Source organism: Notechis scutatus, chromosome 1 (assembly GCF_049901735.1).
Source record: "Notechis scutatus isolate UNSWTSFEM ecotype Mainland chromosome 1, rNotScu1.2, whole genome shotgun sequence".
NCBI lineage: Eukaryota > Metazoa > Chordata > Lepidosauria > Squamata > Elapidae > Notechis > Notechis scutatus.
In genome coordinates this window covers 236,289,286-236,311,964 of record NC_142009.1, presented here as the reverse complement: position 1 = coordinate 236,311,964, position 22,679 = coordinate 236,289,286, and the positions used below count along the sequence as shown (strand labels likewise).

Sequence of the window (22,679 nt, the reverse complement as noted above, 5' to 3'; positions counted from 1 at the left end):
CTTCTAATGAACTTGGACAAAGCTGTTTTTGCAGAGAAATATTATGTAGTCTTTTTCCTTACAGGAAGGTGGTACTATCGAAGAAGTGTAAGTTGATCTAATACAGCGGTGTCAAACTGGATTTCTTCAAGGACTCGATCAGCATTGTAGTTATCCTCCGCAGGCCGGCCCGGGGGGGGGATAGATGCCTCCTGCAACACCCTACTGGCCAAAACGGGGTACGGGGGGGGGGCTTCAGCCCTATTGCACCCCATTTTGACTGGCAGAATGCTGCAAGAGGCTGTCCAGGCAAAAAAATGGGGTGCATGGGGGTGCCTGCAGCCTCCCCATGCCCCGTTTTCACCGGAAGAGGCACCCCAGACTGGTCCTTGGCTATTTCCAGGTGGGGCCCATGGCCAGATCTAAGCACCTCTGGTCTAATACTTCACCCAGTGATTTCATTTGGTCTCCAAAGAAATTAGCTCAAATTCCAGTATCAACAGGGAGTAAGATAAAACAGTGAGTTACTTGAAGCAAAACCCTTAGAAATTTGAATTGGATTATCTTCATAGAGCTGGTACAAAATACTACGGTAACATCCATGCATCATATAGCAGGTGATTAATGACTTTTGCACTGCAACTTTTGATGGCACTAAACATACTTATTATCTTTATAATCGCAAAATGGAGGATGGTATTTGAACACTTTTGGGGCTGGGGGCAGGTTAGCCCTTCCTTATTTGTTCCAGGTTATCAAGGCTTGGAAAGAGACACTTAGATATCCAAATCCTCTCATCTGATTAATGTTAAAGCCATTAATTTTGCAGGAATAGTAGTGTGTAACAATTAATTTGGAGAAAATGACTATGGTTTTAAACACAATCCATCTGATCTGGGAATAATTGTCTTTGCTATTGAACATTGCTGAGATCATAGGATCACAAAGGTCCAGAGCTGCTTTCAAAATGGCCTAGACAAAAGGCCTAAAGTTAAAGGGGGGGGGGGGGAACCAGAATAAAATGTAGGGATTTTTGTTAAATTACTTTTACTAACGCTATAAAAATGCATTTTATCTGGAAGTTACATTCAGTTCTTAAATATTACCCCCTTTAAATACCTTTTGTGGCCAATGGACCCCTCCCCCCAAGATTTAACTCGAGATTTAAATCATAACATTTCTTCAAACCTTCTCAGACTCCTGTGTGATGACATCGTAAACCCACAAGTTGAGAACCACTGAACTACCTTATTAGCACAGCAACAAAGTCTGCTAGTTTATCTACAATGCTTTAAAGCAGGGGTGTCCAACCTTGGCAACTTTAAGACTTGTGGACTTCAACTCCCAGAATTCCTCAGCCAGCAAAGCTGGCTGAGGAATTCTGGGAGTTGAAGTCCACAAGTCTTAAAGTTGCCAAGGTTGGACACCCCTGCTTTAAAGCATCAGCATCTTCCCAGGATTTTGCGGTTGCCCTCAAAGTATTAACAGTCTTAAACGATTAGGAACTTTGCTACAATGTCACTAGACTCACTACCCATCGTTTAAATTTTGGATGTGATCATCAAAGAGTTGCTATTTTAAGAACCTTACCTCAAGAATAGACTTTTGTACTGTGATTTTGCTAAATACCCGGGCACCTTCTTCTCCACATACTTTTTTCAATTCTTCTTTGTTTAAGGAGAAAAGCTGTGCTCCTGTTAGTATGCCAAGATGGTCCACAGTTCTAAAAAACATATTAAGGAGAAAAAACACTATTTAAAGATGTACAAGGCACTTGACACTTTTCCTAGGTCAAATAGTTTCTCCTAAATTTACAGAAGGTTGTAATTAGTTCTGTATCCTTGACATCTGCTCCAAAGGTTTCTAAAAGGATGCCCTGATCTCATCTCTGAGAAAAGTCTGCATTCAGTCTTCATGAAGTAGAAGAAATTTGAAAAATGGACCAGTTTCTTAAAAATGAACTGAACTGAACTAAACTAAACTAAAACTAAATTACAGTAATACAGCTTCCTAACAGACAGGAAGCAGCAGGTGAAGCTAGGCAGAATCACATCTGACACCTGCATAATTAGCACAGGGGGCCCCTCCCCCAAGGCTGTGTGCTTTCTCCACTTCTCCTTATATACCAATGACTGCATCTCAAATGATCCATCTGTTGAAATACTGAAGTTTGCAGATGATACAACAGTGATTGGTCTCATTCGAGACAACAACAAATCCGCATACAGATGGGAGGTTGTACAACTTGCCTCGTAGTGTAACCGGAACAATCTGGAACTGAACACACTCAAAACCATAGAAATGGTGGTAGACTTTAGGAGAAACCCTCCCATACTACCACCTCTTACAATACTAGGCAACACAGTATCAACAGTAGAGATCTTCAAATTTCTAGGTTCTATCATATCACAAGACCTAAAATGGATACCTAACATCAAAAATGTCATCAAAAAAGCACAACGAAGAATGTTCTTTCCGCGCCAACTCAGGAAGCTCAAACTGCCCAAGGAGCTGCTGATCCAGTTCTACAGAGGAATTATTGAGTCTGTCATCTGCACTTCTATAACTGTCTGGTTTGGTTCTGCAACCCAACAAGACAGACACAGACTTCAGAGAGTAATTAGGACTGCAGAAAAACAATTACTACCCACCTACCTTCAATTGAGGACCTGTATACTGCACGAGTCAAAAAGAGGGCTATGAAATTATTTACAGACCCCTCACATCCTGGACATAAACTAACGACACTATAGAGCATTGCACACCAGAACAACTAGACACAAGGACAGTTTTTTCCTGAACGCCATCACTCTACTAAACAAATAATTCCCTCAACACTGTCCAACTATCTACAAAGTCTACATTACTATTACCATTACTATTAATCTTCTCATCACTCCTTATCACCCATCCCTCCCACTTGTGACTGTATGACTGTAACTTTGTCGCTTGTATCCTAACAATTTTTATTGACTGTTTCCTAGTATGATTTGATTGCTTATTGTACCCTATGACTATTATTAAGTGTTGTACCTTATGATTCTTGACTCTTGACGAATGTATCTTTTCTTTTATGAACTTATGACCAAGACAAATTCCTTGTGTCCAATCACACTTGACCAATAAATAATTCTATTCTATTCCATTCTACATTTTTAAAACCTTTTCAGATCAGGCTGTTTTTGCCTCTTCCTCCGATGCTATTCTGGGCAAGTATAACAGAACCTTTACTGACATACATAAGTAGTGGACAAACTACTCAAAGACCTAGTCATCACTGTCATATAGTTATGTAAACTTTAATCTAGGAGTGGTTATGGGGATAACAGAACACCGTGTCATTCTCCTTTTTAGCTAGAATAGAACTAAGCACAATAAAACTAAGTGATCTGCAGAAAGTTTTTACATTATGATTTGCCGGAAATCCTGCCCTAATCAGTAGAACATCCAAATGTAAGTAGAGATTATTTTGGCTATTCTAAATCAAAAGTATATTTATATAATGCCCTTTACAGAAGAAAGTTCCTTTGAAATTGAAGAAGATGGTAACACATGTGCCCAGCAGCAGTAACACAGTTTATTAAAAAGAAACTTGATTTGCACCTGCAGATGTTTCTTTACAATTATTCCTTAACTTTTTCCTCAGGAGGGTAATCTTTAAGCACTGATTAATATAGTATATGTGTGTTAGTTGGCAATAATGTTGGTGTACCTATTTTTATCAATAGCTGCACAAAAAAGTGATTTTGAGTTTTGTCCAAACCAGTCCCTTAGATTTTGAAACTATTGCCTAGCTAGCATGTACAAATGAAATGTGCTTCTCCTGTGAATTAAGACAGCCAAGCTGCTCTATGAGAAGAACAGATCCAAAATCCAATTCTACAATATCATGATTAGCACCAACTACAATAAAAGGTCAGATCAGAACGTGTGCAAACTTTTCTATTTTCTGGGCATAACAGGTTAACAGGCTAAAAGGGGATAACGTAGGGAAATATACTGTTTCCATCCAAGTACATTCCTGTGTCACCTGAAGGCAAGATCTTACTGACAGCTGAGATTATTTGGGGACTCAATCAGTTTCATCATCCCAGGGTGATGCTAAGAGTAATCTAATATCTTGTGACAAACCATCATAATTTGGGGGATATTTTTTTTTCTCTTTTCCTTCACCACCTCCTGATTTTAAAGAATCTGAGAGGATGCTGACTCATTGCTGTGGCATTTAACTGACCCTGTTAAAAATGTAGACAATATTTAAATTTTGATCTTTTAAATTTTATATCAAAAGTTGACAAAGATTTGAGGGACGTATAATATGGAATGTTGAAGATGTTTTTGTGCATTTTCTCCTGTTCCCTATTCTGCAAGAAACCTAATAGTTAAGAAACAATTAACAATTAACTTTTTTTTATCCTGCTATCCCAATCATTTTACATTATCTGAAACAAAAATGAATCTATTGCCCTGTGGTTGCATTAGACTTACTTCCACTATCCTTAGCTTACAGTTGGAGGGAAGGGAAGGGAGAATTGCAAGAAATAAAAAAAAAATATATGGGGAGGCATAAAAAAAGAAGAGCCACTTACCCTTTGCTGAATGAATTTGCTTCTAGCCAAACTCTGACTTCCATAGCATTGGATTCAAAGGTTAAGGGAACATGAACTTGCTGGGTCTTCTCTACTTTAAAATTCCTTTGAGGTTGCTGGATTTTGATATTTGTGATCTTTTTCAGCAATTCATCATTGACCTCGTCCATGTGATGGATCAATTCTAAAAAAAGAAACGGAGGAAAAATTATGCAAGTTCAGAACAGACATCAGGCCTATCAATCTTTTAAAGCAATTCTTTGTTGCAGAAAGTCTCTTCATCAATTATTTGATTGTATTTACGCTACATATAAATGCACATTTAAAGATGTCCATCTCCAGCTACAGGTAGTCTTCAACTTACAACCATTCTTTTAGTAACTGTTCACAGTTACAACAGCACTGAAAAAAGTGACTTATATGATTGTTTTTCACTCTTATGAGCTGAGGTGGCGCAGTGGTTAGAGTGCAGTACTGCAGGCTACTTCTGCTGACTGCCGGCTGCTGCAATTTGGCAGTTCAAATCCCACCAGGCTCAAGATTGACTCAGCCTTCCATCCTTCCGAATTTGGTAAAATGAGGACCAAGATTGTTGGGGACAATATGCTGACTCTGTAAACCGCTTAGAGATGCCTGTAAAGCACTGTGAAGCGGTATATAAGTCTAAGTGCTATTGCTATTGCTATTATGACCATCGTCAGGGTCATTTGATCAACATTCAAACTCTGGACAACTTGCATGTATTTATGTCGGTGTCACTGTCCCAGGGGCACATGATCACCTTCTGTGACTTTCTGACCAGCAAAGTCAATGGGGAGCCAGATTCATTTAACACCCGACTTAGCAACTGCACTGATTCACTTGATAACTGTGGCAAGAAAGGTCGTAAAATGGGGAAAACTTCCTTAACAACTGTCTCACTTAGCTCAGAATTTGAGGCTCAGATGTGGTTGTAAGTTGTGGGCAAAGCTCAACATTTTCTTCCAAAGAGAAGTGTGCTCTTAAGTCTCTTCCATGCGTTGCATTTCCCCCAAAGCCTTCAAAGTTAATTCTCAACCACTGAATCTAAAAACCATCAAATTGAAATCTTATTTTATACTTATTTATTTGGGAGTAAGCCTTCAAAATAATTGGAATATATTTCCAAGTAGACATGCAGTACATTGAACTGTATTCCAGATGCATTAAATTTGCAAGCCTACTATTGAAAACATTAAAATATGAGAGAGAAACAGATGAACACTCCTACCTACCTTGGGGACAAGCAACTACAGTGTAAGGATAATTTAAAGCAAAAGATAATACCAAGAGTATTACAAGGATTGTCCACCAGTGAAATGCTATGAGATCATTTCAAGGCAGATATGAGATTGAGATGGCTTCTTGAGATAGCTTTATTATTTATAGAGTTACATTTGCCTTCTTGAAACAATTACAAAAGGGTCAAACCTTCCAATACATAATTTAATTTCTATAAAAGTATGATAATCAGGGGTGGGATTCTACCAGTTCGCACTTATTCGCTAGAACTGGTTGTTAACATTCTAAGCAGTTCGGAGAACCAGTTGTTAGAATAAATTACTGGCCTAATCCTGTAAGGAAGGCAGGAAGGAAACATTCTGGTGTTTCTTACAGAAACTGCCTCTCCTCACCTTATTACATTCTTGGCAGGACTAGACTTCCTGTCTCTGGAACTTCTCTGGAGTTTTTTCCCCCTCCTTTGCTGGCATTTTGCTTGTGTGGAGTGACCATTCAAAGTTACAATGGCACTGAAAAAAGTGACTTGTGACCATTTTTCATACTTATGACTGTTGCAGCATCCCCACAGTCATGAGAGGCCAGGCGAGGAGACGCGTGCCTTGATGTGAATGATATTGAGTTGGCCATGCCCAGCCAATAACATGACCACCAAGTCATGTCCACCCAGTCACATGACCACCAAGCCACGCCCACCACCTAAGCCACGCCCACAGAACCAGTTGTTAAAATTTTTAATCCCACCCCTGATGATAATGCCTTTTTTAAACTTGCATATTGTAACCCAATTACACATTTAAGATTAATTCTTAGTTCAAAGGTTCTTGGTACTGACTTTTCAACTGATCTGAGTTAAAAGATCTGAAAATTTTGGCCAGTATTAATAATGTACCTTTCTTTTAATATATTAAATACATTGGTTTAGATTGCATGGATACTTACGTCCTTTGGCTTCTGAAGAACTGTGGGCTGCCATTTCACTTCCCCATTTGTCGCCAGCATAACTAGGAGGTAACTTATGGGAGGGGCTGGAAGATCCAGATGCTCGTGGACTCAAGTCTCGGTATTTCTGATTACTCTGTAAAATGTCCAATGATTGTTTTTGTGATTATTCAGTGTAAAATCATATTTCTATTATCCTTCATTCCTTATTGCTTGATAAGAAAGTATAACCATTTAACTGAGGTAAATCCTTGATTTATTGTCCACTTACAAAATTCCTACCATTGTTCTGATGTTATTATGAGATAATTTCAACCTTCAGCTGCTTAGGACATCTGCTTTTACTGGCATTTAGCTGAGATGCTGATATGCTGGAACATTATGATGGACAATAATATCTATCTATATAGGCAGATATCTCTGTGGATAACAGAACAGAGACTTTGATTCTCTAAGGAAATGTTATCATGAAAGTCCTCCACATAAATGAATACTTCTTTCAGTATTTGTGAGAAGAGTAATATGATTCATTTATTTAATGAATTAATAGTCTGCATCATTATAGTCTATAGAGTGACTAGAGGTGAAGACTATATGGTATAACTATGAGAATAATGGTTATAATTATGATGTAAAATAATATGTATATTCAAAAGAAATTACATTGTATAATTATGAGAAAAATTGTTACAATCAGGGTGTATGTACACTTAAATGAGATTTGGTACACTGGCGTTGCAGAAATGGAAACGTGATGAATAATAAATGAAAATGTATAATAAAAACAATTTTAAAAAAACAGTCTGCATCTTTATTGCATGAAACTTTTTTTTTTTTTGTGCCCAGGTAACACCCTAATTCTTTAGGAATTTTTTTATCCTTTAAAACTACTTTTGTAAAGAATGTGGCAAGTGATTGTTCATACATTCACCAGGAATTGAATAATGTGGTGCAAAAAGATTGCATTTAAATCTTCACTCAGACATGAAGGTTAGAAGGTCAATTTAGGGTCAATGAATACTTTTGCCTACTCTACTCACAGGATTGCTTTGAGAAGAAATGGAGGGATGAAGACACATATTATTGCCATTTCCACTGTTGTTTTAATAAAGGAAGAATTATTAAAGAAAGAGAAATTTAAAGCAGAGTGTGTGCATGTGTGTGTGACTAAAACATGATTTCCTTGTAGTTAAGAAAAATTAATAGCCGGAATCATTTAAGGAAGCATAACTATCAAAGTCACCTATGCAATTTTGTGTTTAATTTAAAGAATTACGATATCTAATTTAAGAACTACTGTAAATTTGACCTGCTCCATTGCTGCAAAATCCTCCAGAGTCACCAGATCTAAGATATTATATGGAACATAACCAGCCTGTCCACTTCGGTTTTTCAGCTTCCACCATTGCTTGTTATCTTCCAACACCTGTGAATAAAAAAAACAATTTATCTGCTACAAAAGATTACGTTCTATTCTACATTCTCCCTCTGGAATCTTTACCTTACACGTAGTCCTTGACTTAACAACTGTTAATGAGCGAATGTTTGAAGTTACAATAGCACTGAAAAAAGTGACTTAGGACTATGTCCTCACACTTACAACTATTGTAGGGTCCCCAGAGTCACAAACTTGGCATTTATGATGTTTGCAGCATCATGTGATCATCATTTGTGACCTTCCTAGCTGGCTTCTGACAAACAAAATCAATGGGGGAAGGCTGGATTTGCTTAACAACCATATGATTCACTTAACTGCAGTTATGCACTTAACAACCATGGCAAAAAAAAAGATCATAAAATCAGGCATAAATCATAACACTTAGCATCTGCCTTACTTATCAATGGAAATTCTCGGTGTAATTCTCGGACTACCAATAATTCTTTACATTCTTGAGCACATAGTTATTTCCTTTCTGTAAATACTCTGGAATGTTTTTTTCCTCCCTGAGAATATGTTATCACTTTCAAATAATTTACAGAAAAAAACTTACTAGCAAATAAGTGAAATCCCATCTTTTTTGCTTTTTAATCTACTTTGCCCAATGTTCAGTGCTTCCTGCCCATTCAGCTTTAAGAATGACTAGTGAGCTCGAAAGCTTAATAGCGAAATGGGACAACTCACCATGGCCAACTCGCTGCACGACAACTTGCTGCGGGACAATTTAACAATTCTATTTAATTATTTAAAATAAATTAAAAAGTTTTTTAATTTTTGCCATTCACTTTTCATTCTGTCCCTCATTTTGCATCCTTTCTTTAATGATTCTATTCCACTATTTCTCTGATATTAGTGTAACTCTTGTCCCTCAACGAGTTGGTTGTGGCAAGTTGGCCATAACAAGTTGTCATGGCGAGTTGGCTGTGGAGAATTGTCACAGACCCTCCCATAGGTGCTTTCTCCATCATAAACCAGTTAGTGCTGCAGAGTATTAAAGTGCAGGTTTCCTTCTCTCTCTTACCTGCCCTGAAAAATCTCATATGGAATATTGTATGTGGAGGATTGAAGGATCCATTCAAAGCTCATGTGATCATGCCCGCCTCCCACTTCCCTTTCCAGTTATTTGCAAGGATCTTGGATTCATTCTTTTACCTCTAGAATTTCATCTTTCAGCACTGACAGTTCAGTTGCATTTCGAGCAGTGAAATCATAAAGAATTTTGGCATATCTCTTTGACTGAGCTATACCTTGTGCCTCAAAATTCCTGCAAGAAAGATAATGTTTGAAAAGAGTCAGGTTAGTCTACTGTGGCAAAAAAAATATTGGTAGCATGTTTGTCAATTAACAATCCTCTAGTCAGAATTTAATTCAAATGTTAACCAAACTGGCTAGTTGAAGATGATGCTAATGTATTTTTATTTTTTTGCAAGAAAGATATAATGGCATTATCACAGGCTTCCATTACTAGTCAGAATAAGTCATGGCCTAATTTAAAAATTAAATGATACACCAGTACATTTTTTCCAGCTTTCTTTAGCTGATGTGCTACAGTTCCTGCAAAAAATTAAATTACATATTATATCAACAAAACAAAATAATAATGAAGTCTGCCTGTAAAAGTAATTAAAGCAATAATCCTTCAGAACATAGTTTAATTCATATTACAAAATACTTTTCTTAAGGTAAGCAAGCCAGACCTCTGACAAGACATCATAAGACAATAACTGCAACCCCAATTCTTCCCAGAGTTGAAATGAAATTTGGCAGCATACAAGTGTGTAAAAGAACAAAGTTAACAATTAGAAGACAGCAGCTGGACTCCCTGTTTTCTTGCTTGTATTACATTGGAATAGATAAAAGAGAAAACATTAGCTTCCATGAGGTTTGAAACCAATGCAGGGAACATCATTTTACCAGGAGAAAAGGTAGTAATCTTTTCCAGAAGTGGCTCCCAACAAGAGAAACATAGAGCAGCACAAATAAGAAAAGGAGAACGATATTTAAGCTGGTGTAAACAGAATGAGTCACTGGAAAGAATGGTGGAACTAGGAGAATGCTTTCATTGGATCAGTGGCATTGAAATCTGTTCAAAAATATTCCGAATTACTCTGAATCACTCATGAACCCTACTGTGAAGGACATTAGTCATCATGTATTCATTTATATCAAGAGTCTTCAAACTTGGCAAGTTTAAGACTTGTGGACTTCAACTCCCAGAATTCCTTAGCTAATATGACTGATTCTGGGGGTTGACGTCCACAGTCTTAAAGCTGTCAAGTTCGAAGACCCCTGATTTATATTAACAATATTATTGTTAGTATTTTTTCTTCATCCGTATGAATGTCATTTTAGATATAGTACTAAACATGGATATTTAAGCCTATTTAAGATTTTAAAATCACACATATACTGATAATCTGAACATCCTTCCTTCCTTCCTTTTCTTTCTCATTCTCTCTCCCTCTTTCTTTCTATTTTTATTATTTTCCCTGGTTTCTTTGCTTGTTTTTAAAACTCTTTTTAAAAATCTTTTTTGTCTTGCTTCATGTCTTCAATTAAAAAAATAAAGGAAAAAAAACACTTGAGGACTATTATTTCATCCTTCCACAATTACATAGTTAAGCCCCACAACATGTCCTTTAAGGTTGGGTGTACAATCTGAGGTTCCAGAGAGGCTGCAATTATTCAAAATATTAGCCACAAACTTCATATAGAGTCCCAACACGATTACCATTGAATGGTATCACATGACAGAAAAAGAAAACTATTCAATACACAAAGAGTATGGTAGTCACATTAAATTCACTTTATTTATATCAAATACTAAATCAAGTCGTGTGTACAGTAGTTTTTGCCCTGGCATCATCAGCTTGGCCTGTCAACCTAAAGTTGTGTTACTTGTCAAAAGGCAGATACCCAGAATGATGTGATATCAGCTGCTCACATTTTTTCATCCCACAAATGAAACAATGAAAGGAAAATACCTATTTACATGTTGAGTAACATGCTGAGCAAAGGCATCCACTGCTTGCTTTTGGTCTGAAGTCTGGACTGGCTTCAAGTGGCGATTGGGACACCCATTGGATGATGACAGCTTCCAAGGAGAGGAGAAGGAAGAGACCAGAATATTATTAATAAAGGAAATGTGCACGTCCCAAAGAAAGTTCCTCATTTTTATCAATCAAAATCATAATATGAAAGGTGTCCCAAAGGCAACTGGACTTTCTTGTTTTTTTCTTTGAAGATGTTTTGCTTCTCATCCAAGAAGCTTCTTAAGCTCTGACAGGATAGTGGGGAATGGAAGGAATGGAAAGATTTATATTATCCAATCAGTACTGAAGAAGCTCTTGGATCAAAACAATGCAAATCAACTCTTCCTTTTAAAGTGGTATGATGAGCAAGGTAACTTGCGTTTGGTCATATACAGAAATATCTAAGTGGTTATTTTAAAGAAGGTTAGTTATCTTTCCCTTTTATAGGTGGGAGAATAGAATGCTATGTTAGCTGAAGCCCAGCCATTGGGAGGTGAAATGAGGTAAGATTTCCAACAGCAGGAAAACAGAGACTCATAAAGTTTTGAGAATTTCACTGCTGGAAACAAAAAGAGGGGTTTTTTTTTTCTGGTTTGTTTGGCGAGTCACGAATAAATCAGCTCAGTTGCTATACACAACAATGACAAGAGAACACAAAGATGCAGTTTGATTCTGGAACAGTGCAAATAAATTCACATGGATGAGCCTAGGGAGTGCTTAGCTAGGTTGCTGCAAGTTAGCTAAGTATTAAAAATGTTCAACATGTCCTGAATGATCAATTCAACTATTTTTTTTTTTTAAAATATGAACCCTTCATAGATTTGTTTATTTACTTTAACAACAACATTCACAATTTGAATAAATAGCTAAAGGGAAGGGAAGGGAAGGGAAGGGAGGGAGGGAGGGAGGGAGGGAGGGAGGGAGGGAGGGAGGAAGGAAGGAAGGAAGGAAGGAAGGAAGGAAGGAAGGAAGGAAGGAAGGAAGGAAGGAAGGAAGGAAGGAAAGAAAAGGGGATCTAGAAAGTACCTCTTCTTGCAAATGGCCAATATCAATTTCCCATGGAGCCCCACGAAAGATTTCCAGGGGTGGCTCCCATCCATTGTGAAACTTTGGAACATATCTTGGGATGTTGGCATCTCTTGGCCATTCAGCTCTTGGAACAGATATTAAAAATAAGTTTATTTTCTAGGCAGCAAGAACATACGCAGCCTTTTCCCATTTCAGACTATAATTACTAGTCCTCAAAGCTGAGCATCTTTTTGGAACACCAGCATTCGGACTGCTTAGCTCACATACAAATGTTACCAATGACCTTACAAAGCTAGAGACAAAACAACCATTGCTCACAACATAGATAACCACCCCACTTCCTGGCTGTGGTTCACAAGTGTTTTTTGGGTCTCTATGGTTTTAAATTCATGAGGAGAGGCACTAGCAAGGAAGAAAAGTTAAGGTGTGCTTCATTGCTAAGGGCCTCACTTTTTAAATCAGGGAAATTCTTGCCTTCAGTCTACTTTATTTCTGTTCAGATAGCATTTTAGATAATTTTGCCTTTCACCAACTTCAGCCAAGGAAGACACGAGACATCCTGTGACCACCATGGTGATCTGATGTCCTGCTAGTAACAGGGCCATATTCGCAAGGAGAATCACAGCTGGATGCAGGATCCAGGTGGCAAAATTTCTGGAGGAAGAAGAGGTTGTTGAGATTATCCACATGACTGTGGACAACCACTCCTTGTAAGTAGACCATGGAAACTATTGTTTTGCAGTCAACTTATGAGTTGAATACCTACAAGTCAGGGTTCCATCAAACTCACCCTCATAACGAACTTTCTATGGAAACTAAGCTTAACTGAGCCTCATTTCCTAATCACTTTTGGGATATATTATTTTTTTATTATACTGGAGTGATTAAAACCCTTTGGATCAGCAAGTTGTATTTTAGTTGTATTCATTGGATGACTCTCCTTCTCCTTAATATAAATGTGGTTTTAGTTTTGTTGTATGCAACCCAAATTTGCTTGTGAGATTGTTGGCCATATAAATTAGATAAAGAAAAATAAATACATAAACAATTTTCAATTATGCAGTAAAAGGGTATTTAGAATATGGATTTTAGAAAGTTAATAATGGATTAAGGGTCCACAGAATATTTTGAATATTGGAATATTTATCTGTCAAACTTTGATAAAATAGGTAAACTTAATAAGATAGACATAGCATGTTGCAATGATGCTAGAGAACAAGTTGCAATGGATAATTTTGAAATTATACTGAAGGGGACTTACGTTAGTTGTGATAAAAAAAACCCAAGGATATAGAGAAAGATATGGACGAGCAAATGGAACTGACAAATAACACTGACAAATGTTCCCTAAAGTAGATACACAACTTTTGAACCAGGAAATAGACTTCAATAATTTTTAATACTATATATACAAAAGAACTCTATTAAGGTCTTGTAAGATTCTGTTGGAGGGGAAAAAACAAAAGGATGAATGTTATTTATTGAATACACACACAAAAAAATCTGTTAAAGTTCTGAAAGAATTGTGGCTCCAACATGAATAGAAAACTAGCTCTGGGACTCTTCGAAGGGACTAAAAATGAGATTCTTAAAAAACTCAGGGAAGGTTTACAAAATTAGCTTATTCAATCAAAGCTAAAAGAGAAAAAATAATTGTATCTGGTTTCCCTTACTGGACTTTTGCTAACAAAGAACAATTGACAAACCATTTGGATCTTGGTTTTTATTTACAAGATGTGCTATTGAGTGAAGAGAAATTATATATTTAAAGATGGAATAAACGATTAAAATTGCCCTTTAGTTGCTGGGATAAAGGGCGAAGTTAATCTTTGTTTTCTTTTTTTCACACTTCTTTTCTTTTTGCATTTTACTGCTTGTATTTTTAATAGTTTGTATTTGCTGTTGCTTTTATTGTTTTCAATCATAAGATTAGTCTGGAAGAATCCTTCTTTGGGTTCCTCTTCTGCTTTATTTACATACCTTGATCTTGTCCAGGTGCCTCCTAAGGATTCCCACAATGCCATTTCCTTTGGTGTTAGATGCCCTTTTAGAAAATCTGTAGTATCCTTTGAAAGAAGTGGACTGACAACAGACCTTGCAAATTCAGGGCCTCCACTGCTGTTAACAATCTGGATTACAAACAAGAAATCACAAATGAGAATTTCCAAAAATCTTTTATGGTTAAAACATTGGGAAATATCAATCTTTAGGCCTTTTCAGGTAGTTCTTGACTTATGACCACAATTGAGCCCAAAATGTCCATTGCTAAGTGAATTTTCCCCCATTTGATGACTACAGCTGTTAGGTGAATCACTGCAGTTGTTAAGTTAATAACACAGTTGTTAAATGAATCTGGATTCCCCATTGACTTTGCTTGTTGGAAGGTTGCAAAAGTGGGAAACTGTCATAAATAAATGCCAGTGGCCAGGTATCCAAATTTTGATCACGTGACCATGCAGATGCTACAGTAGCCGTAAGGGTGAAAAACAGTCATAAGTCACCTTTTTCAGTGGCATTGTAACTTTGAATAAATGGTTGTAAATCGAGGACTACCTGTACTTAAACTGCTGGATTAGGAAAATATCTAGAAATCAAAGCTTAGTCATGGCCTTTTACTTCCAGGTTGGTGCCATGCCAAGGTATTCTTTTAAATAGTACTTGGGTGATAAATAGGAGTTAATATACTGTTTACTGGATGTTCACAGCAAGTTTACTTTTCTAAAGTCCATATTTGCAGTACAGACACAATTGAGTGCAAAATGCACTATGCTAATCAAGAGAATGGGTTGGTGCCATCTAGGTCCTCCAGAAAATGTGTGATGTTAAGAATGTTGCCATTGAGGGCAATAGCAGAGATTCAGATAACGGAGATGCAGTTTTTAAGTGAAGTTTTAAGCCACTTTAATAATAAACACATTTCAGGTGCGGTTCCAATTTTACTCAGTTTTATCATTCAAAAGTATGGTCATTTAATTTTCTATATAACTCTGTACCAGCTAAGAGCCCAAGATCAAAAGTTTCAATTACAGAATGACTAATGTTAGGCTTATCAATGTTTGAAAAATTAACTACAAAGAACGCTAAATGCTATTATTGTTGCATAAGGGTTGGATGGAGCGAGTCATGTGTGTCTGCAAAAAGAGAACAGTGAGGAGCAAGTATCCAAAGGTGTATTCTGCTATCACAGCTCAAACTCTGTTGCTTATGTACTTGGGACACAATTAAAGGAGGGATTGTGTTGCCGCATGGTTGTATTGTGGAATCACATCTGTGAGAGATTATGGAAAGGCTGGAAAGGGTGCATAAAGAGATAGAGGGGGAGTCAGTTGATAGCTTATCCCATAAATGGCAGCTTAAATTTAGGTGGAGAGAAATCTGAGTTATTCAAAGCCATTTTTCAACCATTCAAAAGGATTCTACCTTAAAAGAACCCAGTATAAAGGAGGCTGGGAAATTCCATGTACTGTATAGTTATCAAGATTTTATATTTACCCCAGATTACCTTCCTATTACATGGCTTGACTATTATGTCTTGTTATTTTTCCATCATTGCAGTTAGTAATGAATGGCTATGACTGGATTGTGATTCCCCCAAAAGTTTTGCAACAATTCATGTTGTGCTTTAAGAGAGCAACAGCATTTAGGCTTAGTACTTAGATTTATGCACCACTTCACGGTGCTTACCAGCCCTCTCTAAGTGGTTTACCGAGTCATCATATTGCTCCCAACAATTTGGGTCCTCATTTTACCGGCCTCAGAAGGATGTAAGGCTGAGTCAACCTTGAGCCAGTCAGTATCAAACTGCTGGCAGTCGGCAGAGTTAGCCTTCAATACTGCATTCTGACCACTGGGCCACCACGACTCTTGTAAGAGTTTTGTATTGTATTGTAAGAGTCCTACTTTTGCTGGAAAAGACTAATACAACTACCTTTTTGGAAATTGTAAAAATCTCTGCAATTACCACATTTATTTTTTCTTTTAAAAAAGATAAATCTGTTTTCTTTGCTTTTTTGGTGGTGCACCAAATAGTCATGTGCCTCTCCAGAGTCATACATGTGTTGACTTATTAGATATGACAGCCTTGCTTCCATACTCAGATATTGTGAGGAGACTGAAGTAAATCCTCTCAACTTGTCATGACCTTTCAACCTCCTAGGTTACTACTTTGGGAACACTGTAAATCAATCCCTAATCTGGAATAGATGAATATTTAAACAGGCTAGAAAAATGTAATATGTGTGAAAAACATGCCTATTGGTGATTTAATTACCCTTCTCAAACTTACTCCCAGAAATTGCATGCAACATGGCTGGTTAGAATTCAGGGAATCAAAAGTCAACATATCTGGGTGCCATTAGATGAGGAATGCTGGATTAAAATTTATTGAATAAAGGAGAAGGTAATTTATACCAGTTCCAGTGGTCCAAACAGGAAATGGACTAATTCTGAAGCACTTGGATTCTGAATATGTTTTTTCAGTTTGACCTGAGGAGAGAAGAAAAACAAGTTAAATCTAAATATATTTTATATTCGATTATGTTATAAAACTGTTCAAAAATAAAATGCAAACAGAAAAAAACATTTAGCAACTCCAAGAAATGTCCAAGAAGATATCCAGCATATTTCAATCCAGATGGTGTAAATTATTTCTCTCTAAAATAACATAAATCATACATGCAGATTCTTGTGCAAAGTCAAAGTACTGTATTATGACTTTACCTTATTCCCATGATCAAGTGGGCAGTTGGCCTCTTGGCATTAGATCAACTATTGCAGGAATTACTAAGATTAACTTGATCTCACTTAATCCAGAAGAGTTCTTTTGAGGTTTATAAGGAACATACAGTTGTATTGTTAATCAAACATTGTTTAATTAGCAAGAGCTTATTTAAATTGTATAATGGGTTTGCTTTACAGCAACCTGCATTGATTGCAGTCCACTGGGCAGCCAAAGCTTGAATCTTCAGCAATGTAGCACCTGAGGGAGCTAAACTGCAAAGGAAACCCTATGAGTTGCTTTGTTCCTTGGTATTGATATGAGAGATGGACAGATCTATTTGTTATACTGGAAATAATGTGCTACCTTGTTGCTATTTTCACAAGACTTAATAGATAGATAGAAGCAGTCTGGCAACTGCTTGTGTAGCCTTGACACCTCTCTCATTTGGCAAGAATCAGTGTAACATTGTAGTAAATCACAGTGTGTCACTTTCTGTGAGATGGGCGGCCATATACAAGTAGTTCTCAACTTACAACCATTTGTTGAATGACCGTTAGAAGTTACAACAGCACTGAAAAAAGTGACATGACCGTTTTTCACACTTACAACCATTGCAGTATCCACATGGTCATGTGATCAAAATTCAGATGCTTGGCATCAATATTTAGGAATATTGTAATGTCCCAGGGGTCATGTGATCACCTTTTGTGATTTACTGATAAGTAAAGTCAATGGGGAAGCCAGATTCACTTAACAATTCTGTTACCAGTTTAACAATCGCAGTGATTCACTGAACAACTGTGGCAAGAAAAGGCGTGAAATGGGGCAAAACTCATTTAACAACTTGTTTAGCAACAGAAATGTTGAGCTCAGTTGAGGTTGTAATATGTACCTATGCGTTTGATTAATAAATAAACAAATAACACAACACAGTAAAAATCAGATGTTGTATCCATCATCCATTTGTCTACCTACCCATCTACTTGAGATTATTTCCTTCAAGAGTGCAAGACGCTTTACAAAGCACTCTTCCACCCACCTTCTTTTCCCACATAGCATCCTTATCAGGCAGGGCTTGCTAAGGAAGGAAGAATTTCTAGGACTGAAGGTAAATTTGAACCACACTATCTCTTATATGACACACATGCAAGGTTACCTTAAGATTTGCACAGGTATTGAACTGGCATATTAACTGTGTGATTTGCCAATAGTGCAACATTTGCCAAAAGGGTAATGATCTTGCACATGGTACACATATTATTTGGTGTTGTACAGTTTCTATCTCTCTCAGTACATTTTTAGTCAAATGCTATGGAGGAGAAACCTATTCTGTTTTTTTCCCCTCATGTACAACAAGATTACACTGTCAAGAATTTTTTTTAGAAAGGATTGATATATTTCTTCTTCTGTATTACAGTCAAATGTAGAAGCTGAAATGAGATTTCATTATATGACATGACATGTAACATGTATACAAGCTTTGCACTATTTACCAGTGCAAAAGAGTATTTGTCCTATATGCTGATATTTTGTGAATGGATATTTTTTTGGATCTTCCTTTAATATTGCCTTTGACTGTTTGTTCTCCAGCTCCTATTTTCCAGTAGTAATGTACATATAGTGTCTCTCTGTCGGTAATTCTCAATGCATCTTATGAAATGGAAAACTAATGCTTGAGTTTGTGACTTTTTAAAGTGTCAGCTGCAATACACCACCTTGTGCTTTTTTTTTTTGCAATTTTGCAAAGTTGTTTACTACTTTCTACTAAGATTCTCAAATCTTTGACTATGTAAGCATAATATTTGGTTGATTTCCAATAACAGCATGAATCAAACAACTATGCCGATGATAGAGAACCTGTGGCACGCAGAGCCATTTGTGCCGGCATGCGAGCCGCAGGCAAACATACCTCACTGTGCATGTGCACGCCTCACAGCTGATTTTTGGCCTGTTTGAGGCCTTTTTTGGCCTCCCAGAGGGGCTTGAGGAAAGCCTTTGCAGGCCGAAAAATAGGTCAGTTTCATCACTTCCTGTATTTCCAGAAATACTGGAAGTGATGAAACAGACCCATTTTTCAGCCTGCAAAGCCTGCAGAAGCTTTCCTCAACCTCTGGGAGGCCGAAAAAGGCCTCAAACGGGCTGGAAGCTGGAAGGCGCAGTGCAGGTAAGGGGGCAGCGGGGGGGATTGCGCATGCATGTGCAGGGGTGTGGGGGGGGGGGCACATGCATTGCCTTCTGGGTGCTGGCATGCAAGCACGCAAGTGCAAGTGTGCGCACAATTTTTGGCACAGGAGCCCAAAATGGTTAGCCACCACTGAACTATGCCATTATCTATCGAACTGAGATAAGAGAAAATTATATCCAACACCCTTTGCTTCTTACCAGAAGATTTAATGCCAGCTTGATTTTCTGAAAGCAGTCAAGAAACTCGATTTCACGTGGAGGTTTTGCGCGCAGAGTCAGAACTCCCTCTTCAGACCAAAAAATAATAAACACATTTAAAAATAAATTGACACTCCCGTGCATAAAGAAACATTAATGTGACATGCTGAACCATAATAATCTACATTCCTTGAGGGCACTTAGTGTTTGAAATGCCAATCTTGCCAAACTGGATGCCTTTCAGTGCAATGGATTGTAACATCCATCATTCCACAGCCAGCACAGCCAGTGGGGGACAGCCAGTGGCTCTGCAATCTGTTAAAGGCCGGATCTGTAGTTCGATATATTTAGAGTCTCCATATGAGGAAAGGCTGGAACAGTTTACAAAGAAACAGCCACCTAACCCTTTCAAAGCATAAGTAAAAGCTACCTCTATAAACACTGGTCATCAAAATACCAGTATATTTTTTTCTTCATATTCCATGGGGGTTTGGGGGTTGCTTGGTTCTCAAAGGCCTTATAGGCAAAACTAAATATTTTCCCAGTCTCTTGGGACACGTCGAGAGATGGGTTTTTTTCATTGGAGACATTGGAGGTCTTTAACGATGCCTTTTATTATATCTCTATGTGCTTTTGCTTATTCCTAATTAAAAGAGCATCACTGTTTACAGGGAGAGTTGAATCACTGAACTTGAACCCAAGTCACAAGGGCGGGGAAAAATGACCCCATCCTGACAGGGAATGGCCAGTGTTCCTATCCTCCGCCTCAAAACCTGAGAGGTGTCAAGACTAAGAAAGAGCTAGAAATGAAAAGAGGACCCTTATTCATCTTCATCCAGTGGCTTTTAGTTTTGAACAAGAAGAGAGAAACGGAGCAAGGAAAGAGGGGAGTGGGGTTCAGAACTGGCCTGGTTCAGAATTTGAACTGGATCCTTCAAGCCTGATGGGATAGAGTGTACAGTGCATTCAGAAAGTATTCAGACCCCCTTCGCTTTCATCAATTTTGTTATGTTGCAGCCTAATTCTAGTTGACGAAATTCATTTTTTTTCTCACTAATCTACTCAGTAACCCATAATGACACACAGTAACCCATAATGACAAAGTGAAAGCAGAATTTTAGAAATGTCTATAAATTTATGAAAAAGAAAAAGAAAAGAAATTGGTATAAGTATTCAGATCCTTCACTTAGTACTATGTTCAAGCACCTTTGGCAGCAATGACAGCATTTAGTCTTTTTGGGTATGCCGTGACAAACTTTGCACACCAGGATTAGGGGATTTTCTGCCATTCTTCCTCGCAAATCTTCTCAAGCTCAGTCAGGTTAGATGGCGACCGTCGGTGGACAGCCATTTTCAGTCCCTCCTTCAATAGGGTTCAAGTCAGGGCTCTGGCTGGAGCACTCTAGGACAGGGGTGTCAATCTCAAGGCCCAGGGGCTGGATCCGGCCCGCAGGATGCTTAGATTTGGCCCGTGTGGCCGCCCTGGAAAAAGTGAAGGACAGGCCCATGGTGTCTCTGCCAGCAAAAATGGAGCTCGGAAGAGCTGTGCGTGCCCCCCGAGCTCCCTCCCTTTTTGCTGGCAAAGGGTTCCAGGAGGCTGTTGCAACTGAAAATGGAACTCGGGAGCCCATTTTTGCTGGCAGAGTGCTTGGGCCACCAGAGAAATCCCCCGACACAAGTGTCATCATGATGGCCATGCCCCTCTGGTTATGCCCACCCCGGCCCTCCGAGGTCAAACACAACCCTCAATGAAATCAAGTTTGACACCCCTGCTCTAGAACATTCACAGAGTTGTCCCTCAGGCACTCCTGTGTTATCTAGGCTGCGTGCTCAGGATTGTTGTCATGTTGGAAAGTGAACCTTCAACCCTGTCTGAGTTCCTGAGCACCGCAGAGCAGGTTTTTATTGAGGATATCCCTGTACTTTGCTCCATTTAGCTTTCTCTCAACCCTGACCAGTCTCCCAGTTCACGCTGCTGAAAAACACCTCCACAATATGGTGCTGCCACCACCATGCTTCACTGCTGGGTTGATATTGGGCAGGTGATGAGCAGTGCTTGGTTTCCTCCAGACATAATGTTTGGAATTGAGGCAAAACAATTCAATATTGGTTTTCATGAAACCAGAGAATCTCATTCCTTACAGTGTGAGAGTCCTTCAGGTGCTTTTTTGCAAACTCCAAGCAGGCTTTCATGTGTTTTGCACTGAGGGGAGGTTTCCTTTTGCCATAAAGTCCAGATCAGTGGACAGCTGCAGTGATGGTTGCCCTTCTGGACCTCTGTCCCATCTCCATGCAGAATCTCTGGAGGTCAGTCAGAGTGATCATCAGGTTCTTGGTCACCTCTCTTAGTAAGGCCCTTCTCCCAATTGCTCAGTTTCACTGGGTGACCAGCTTTTAGAAGAGTCCTGGTTGTGCCAAACCTTTCCCATTTGAGAATTATGGAGGCCACTGGGCCCTTAGGAACCTTTAGTGCAGCAGAAATTTTATTGTATCCTTCCACAGATCTGTGCCTTGCAATAATCCTGTCTTTCAGCTCTACAGGCAGTTCCTTTGACCTAATGGCTTTTGGTCTGCTACAGTATGTCTTGTCAGCTGTGAGGCCTTCTATAGAGAGGTGTGTGCCTTTACAAATCATGTCCAATCAATTTAATTTACCACAGATCGACTACAATCAAGGTGTAGAAACATGTCAGCAACGATCAAGAGAAATGGGGGGCACTGGAGGTAAATTTCATTGTAGAGTTGTAATTGCAGGAATGTTCCAATCTCGGATGGCAAACCTCAGATAAAGAATGTTTCCAAGCAAATACAACTCAGGTAAACAAAGTCACTAATCTAAAGGAGGATTAGAGAGAGAAAGTAAACATATGTTAGACTTTAACTAGAGATAATTAATTGTATGGATTACTGTGCTAAACAGTAACGAAAGTTAAGCAGTAACCAAAGTTAACCAATGATGGAGGATAATTAAAAATGTATATAAATGCAAGACTAGACTCCAATAAAGATCATCATGATTCAGTTGTTCATGATCAAACAACTCGGCTGCCTCGTCATTACAACATTTCATGTGTTGTTACAAAGGGTCTGAATAGTTATGCCAATGTGATATTTCAGTTTTTCTTTTTAATACATTTACGGACATTTTTAAACTTCTGTTTTCACTTTGTCATTATGGTGTACTGAGTGTAGTTTAATGAAGGGAAAAAATGAATTTCAACAACTATAAAATCAGGCTGCAGTATAACAAAAATGATGAAAGCAAAGTGGGTCTGAATACTTTCTAAATGCACTGTATATGAAAGCAGGCA

General features: G+C 38.2%; 1 protein-coding gene across 5 annotated transcripts in view; it reads right to left on the bottom strand.

The window, feature by feature from the left end:
* EPS8L2 (EPS8 signaling adaptor L2) overlaps positions 1 to 22,679 on the bottom strand; it is a 96,668-nt gene that overhangs the window by 4,843 nt on the left and 69,146 nt on the right. For all 5 annotated transcript variants that reach the window (XM_087950775.1, XM_087950776.1, XM_087950777.1 and 2 more), the window contains 10 exons: positions 19,369 to 19,457; positions 16,677 to 16,751; positions 14,247 to 14,395; positions 12,264 to 12,390; positions 11,190 to 11,299; positions 9,358 to 9,469; positions 8,077 to 8,193; positions 6,768 to 6,903; positions 4,569 to 4,752; positions 1,570 to 1,702 (listed from right to left, as the gene is read on the bottom strand). In XM_087950775.1, coding sequence (XP_087806901.1) covers positions 1,570 to 1,702; positions 4,569 to 4,752; positions 6,768 to 6,903; positions 8,077 to 8,193; positions 9,358 to 9,469; positions 11,190 to 11,299; positions 12,264 to 12,390; positions 14,247 to 14,395; positions 16,677 to 16,751; positions 19,369 to 19,457 — 1,232 coding nt within the window. The remainder of the gene's footprint in view (positions 1 to 1,569; positions 1,703 to 4,568; positions 4,753 to 6,767; positions 6,904 to 8,076; positions 8,194 to 9,357; positions 9,470 to 11,189; positions 11,300 to 12,263; positions 12,391 to 14,246; positions 14,396 to 16,676; positions 16,752 to 19,368; positions 19,458 to 22,679) is intronic.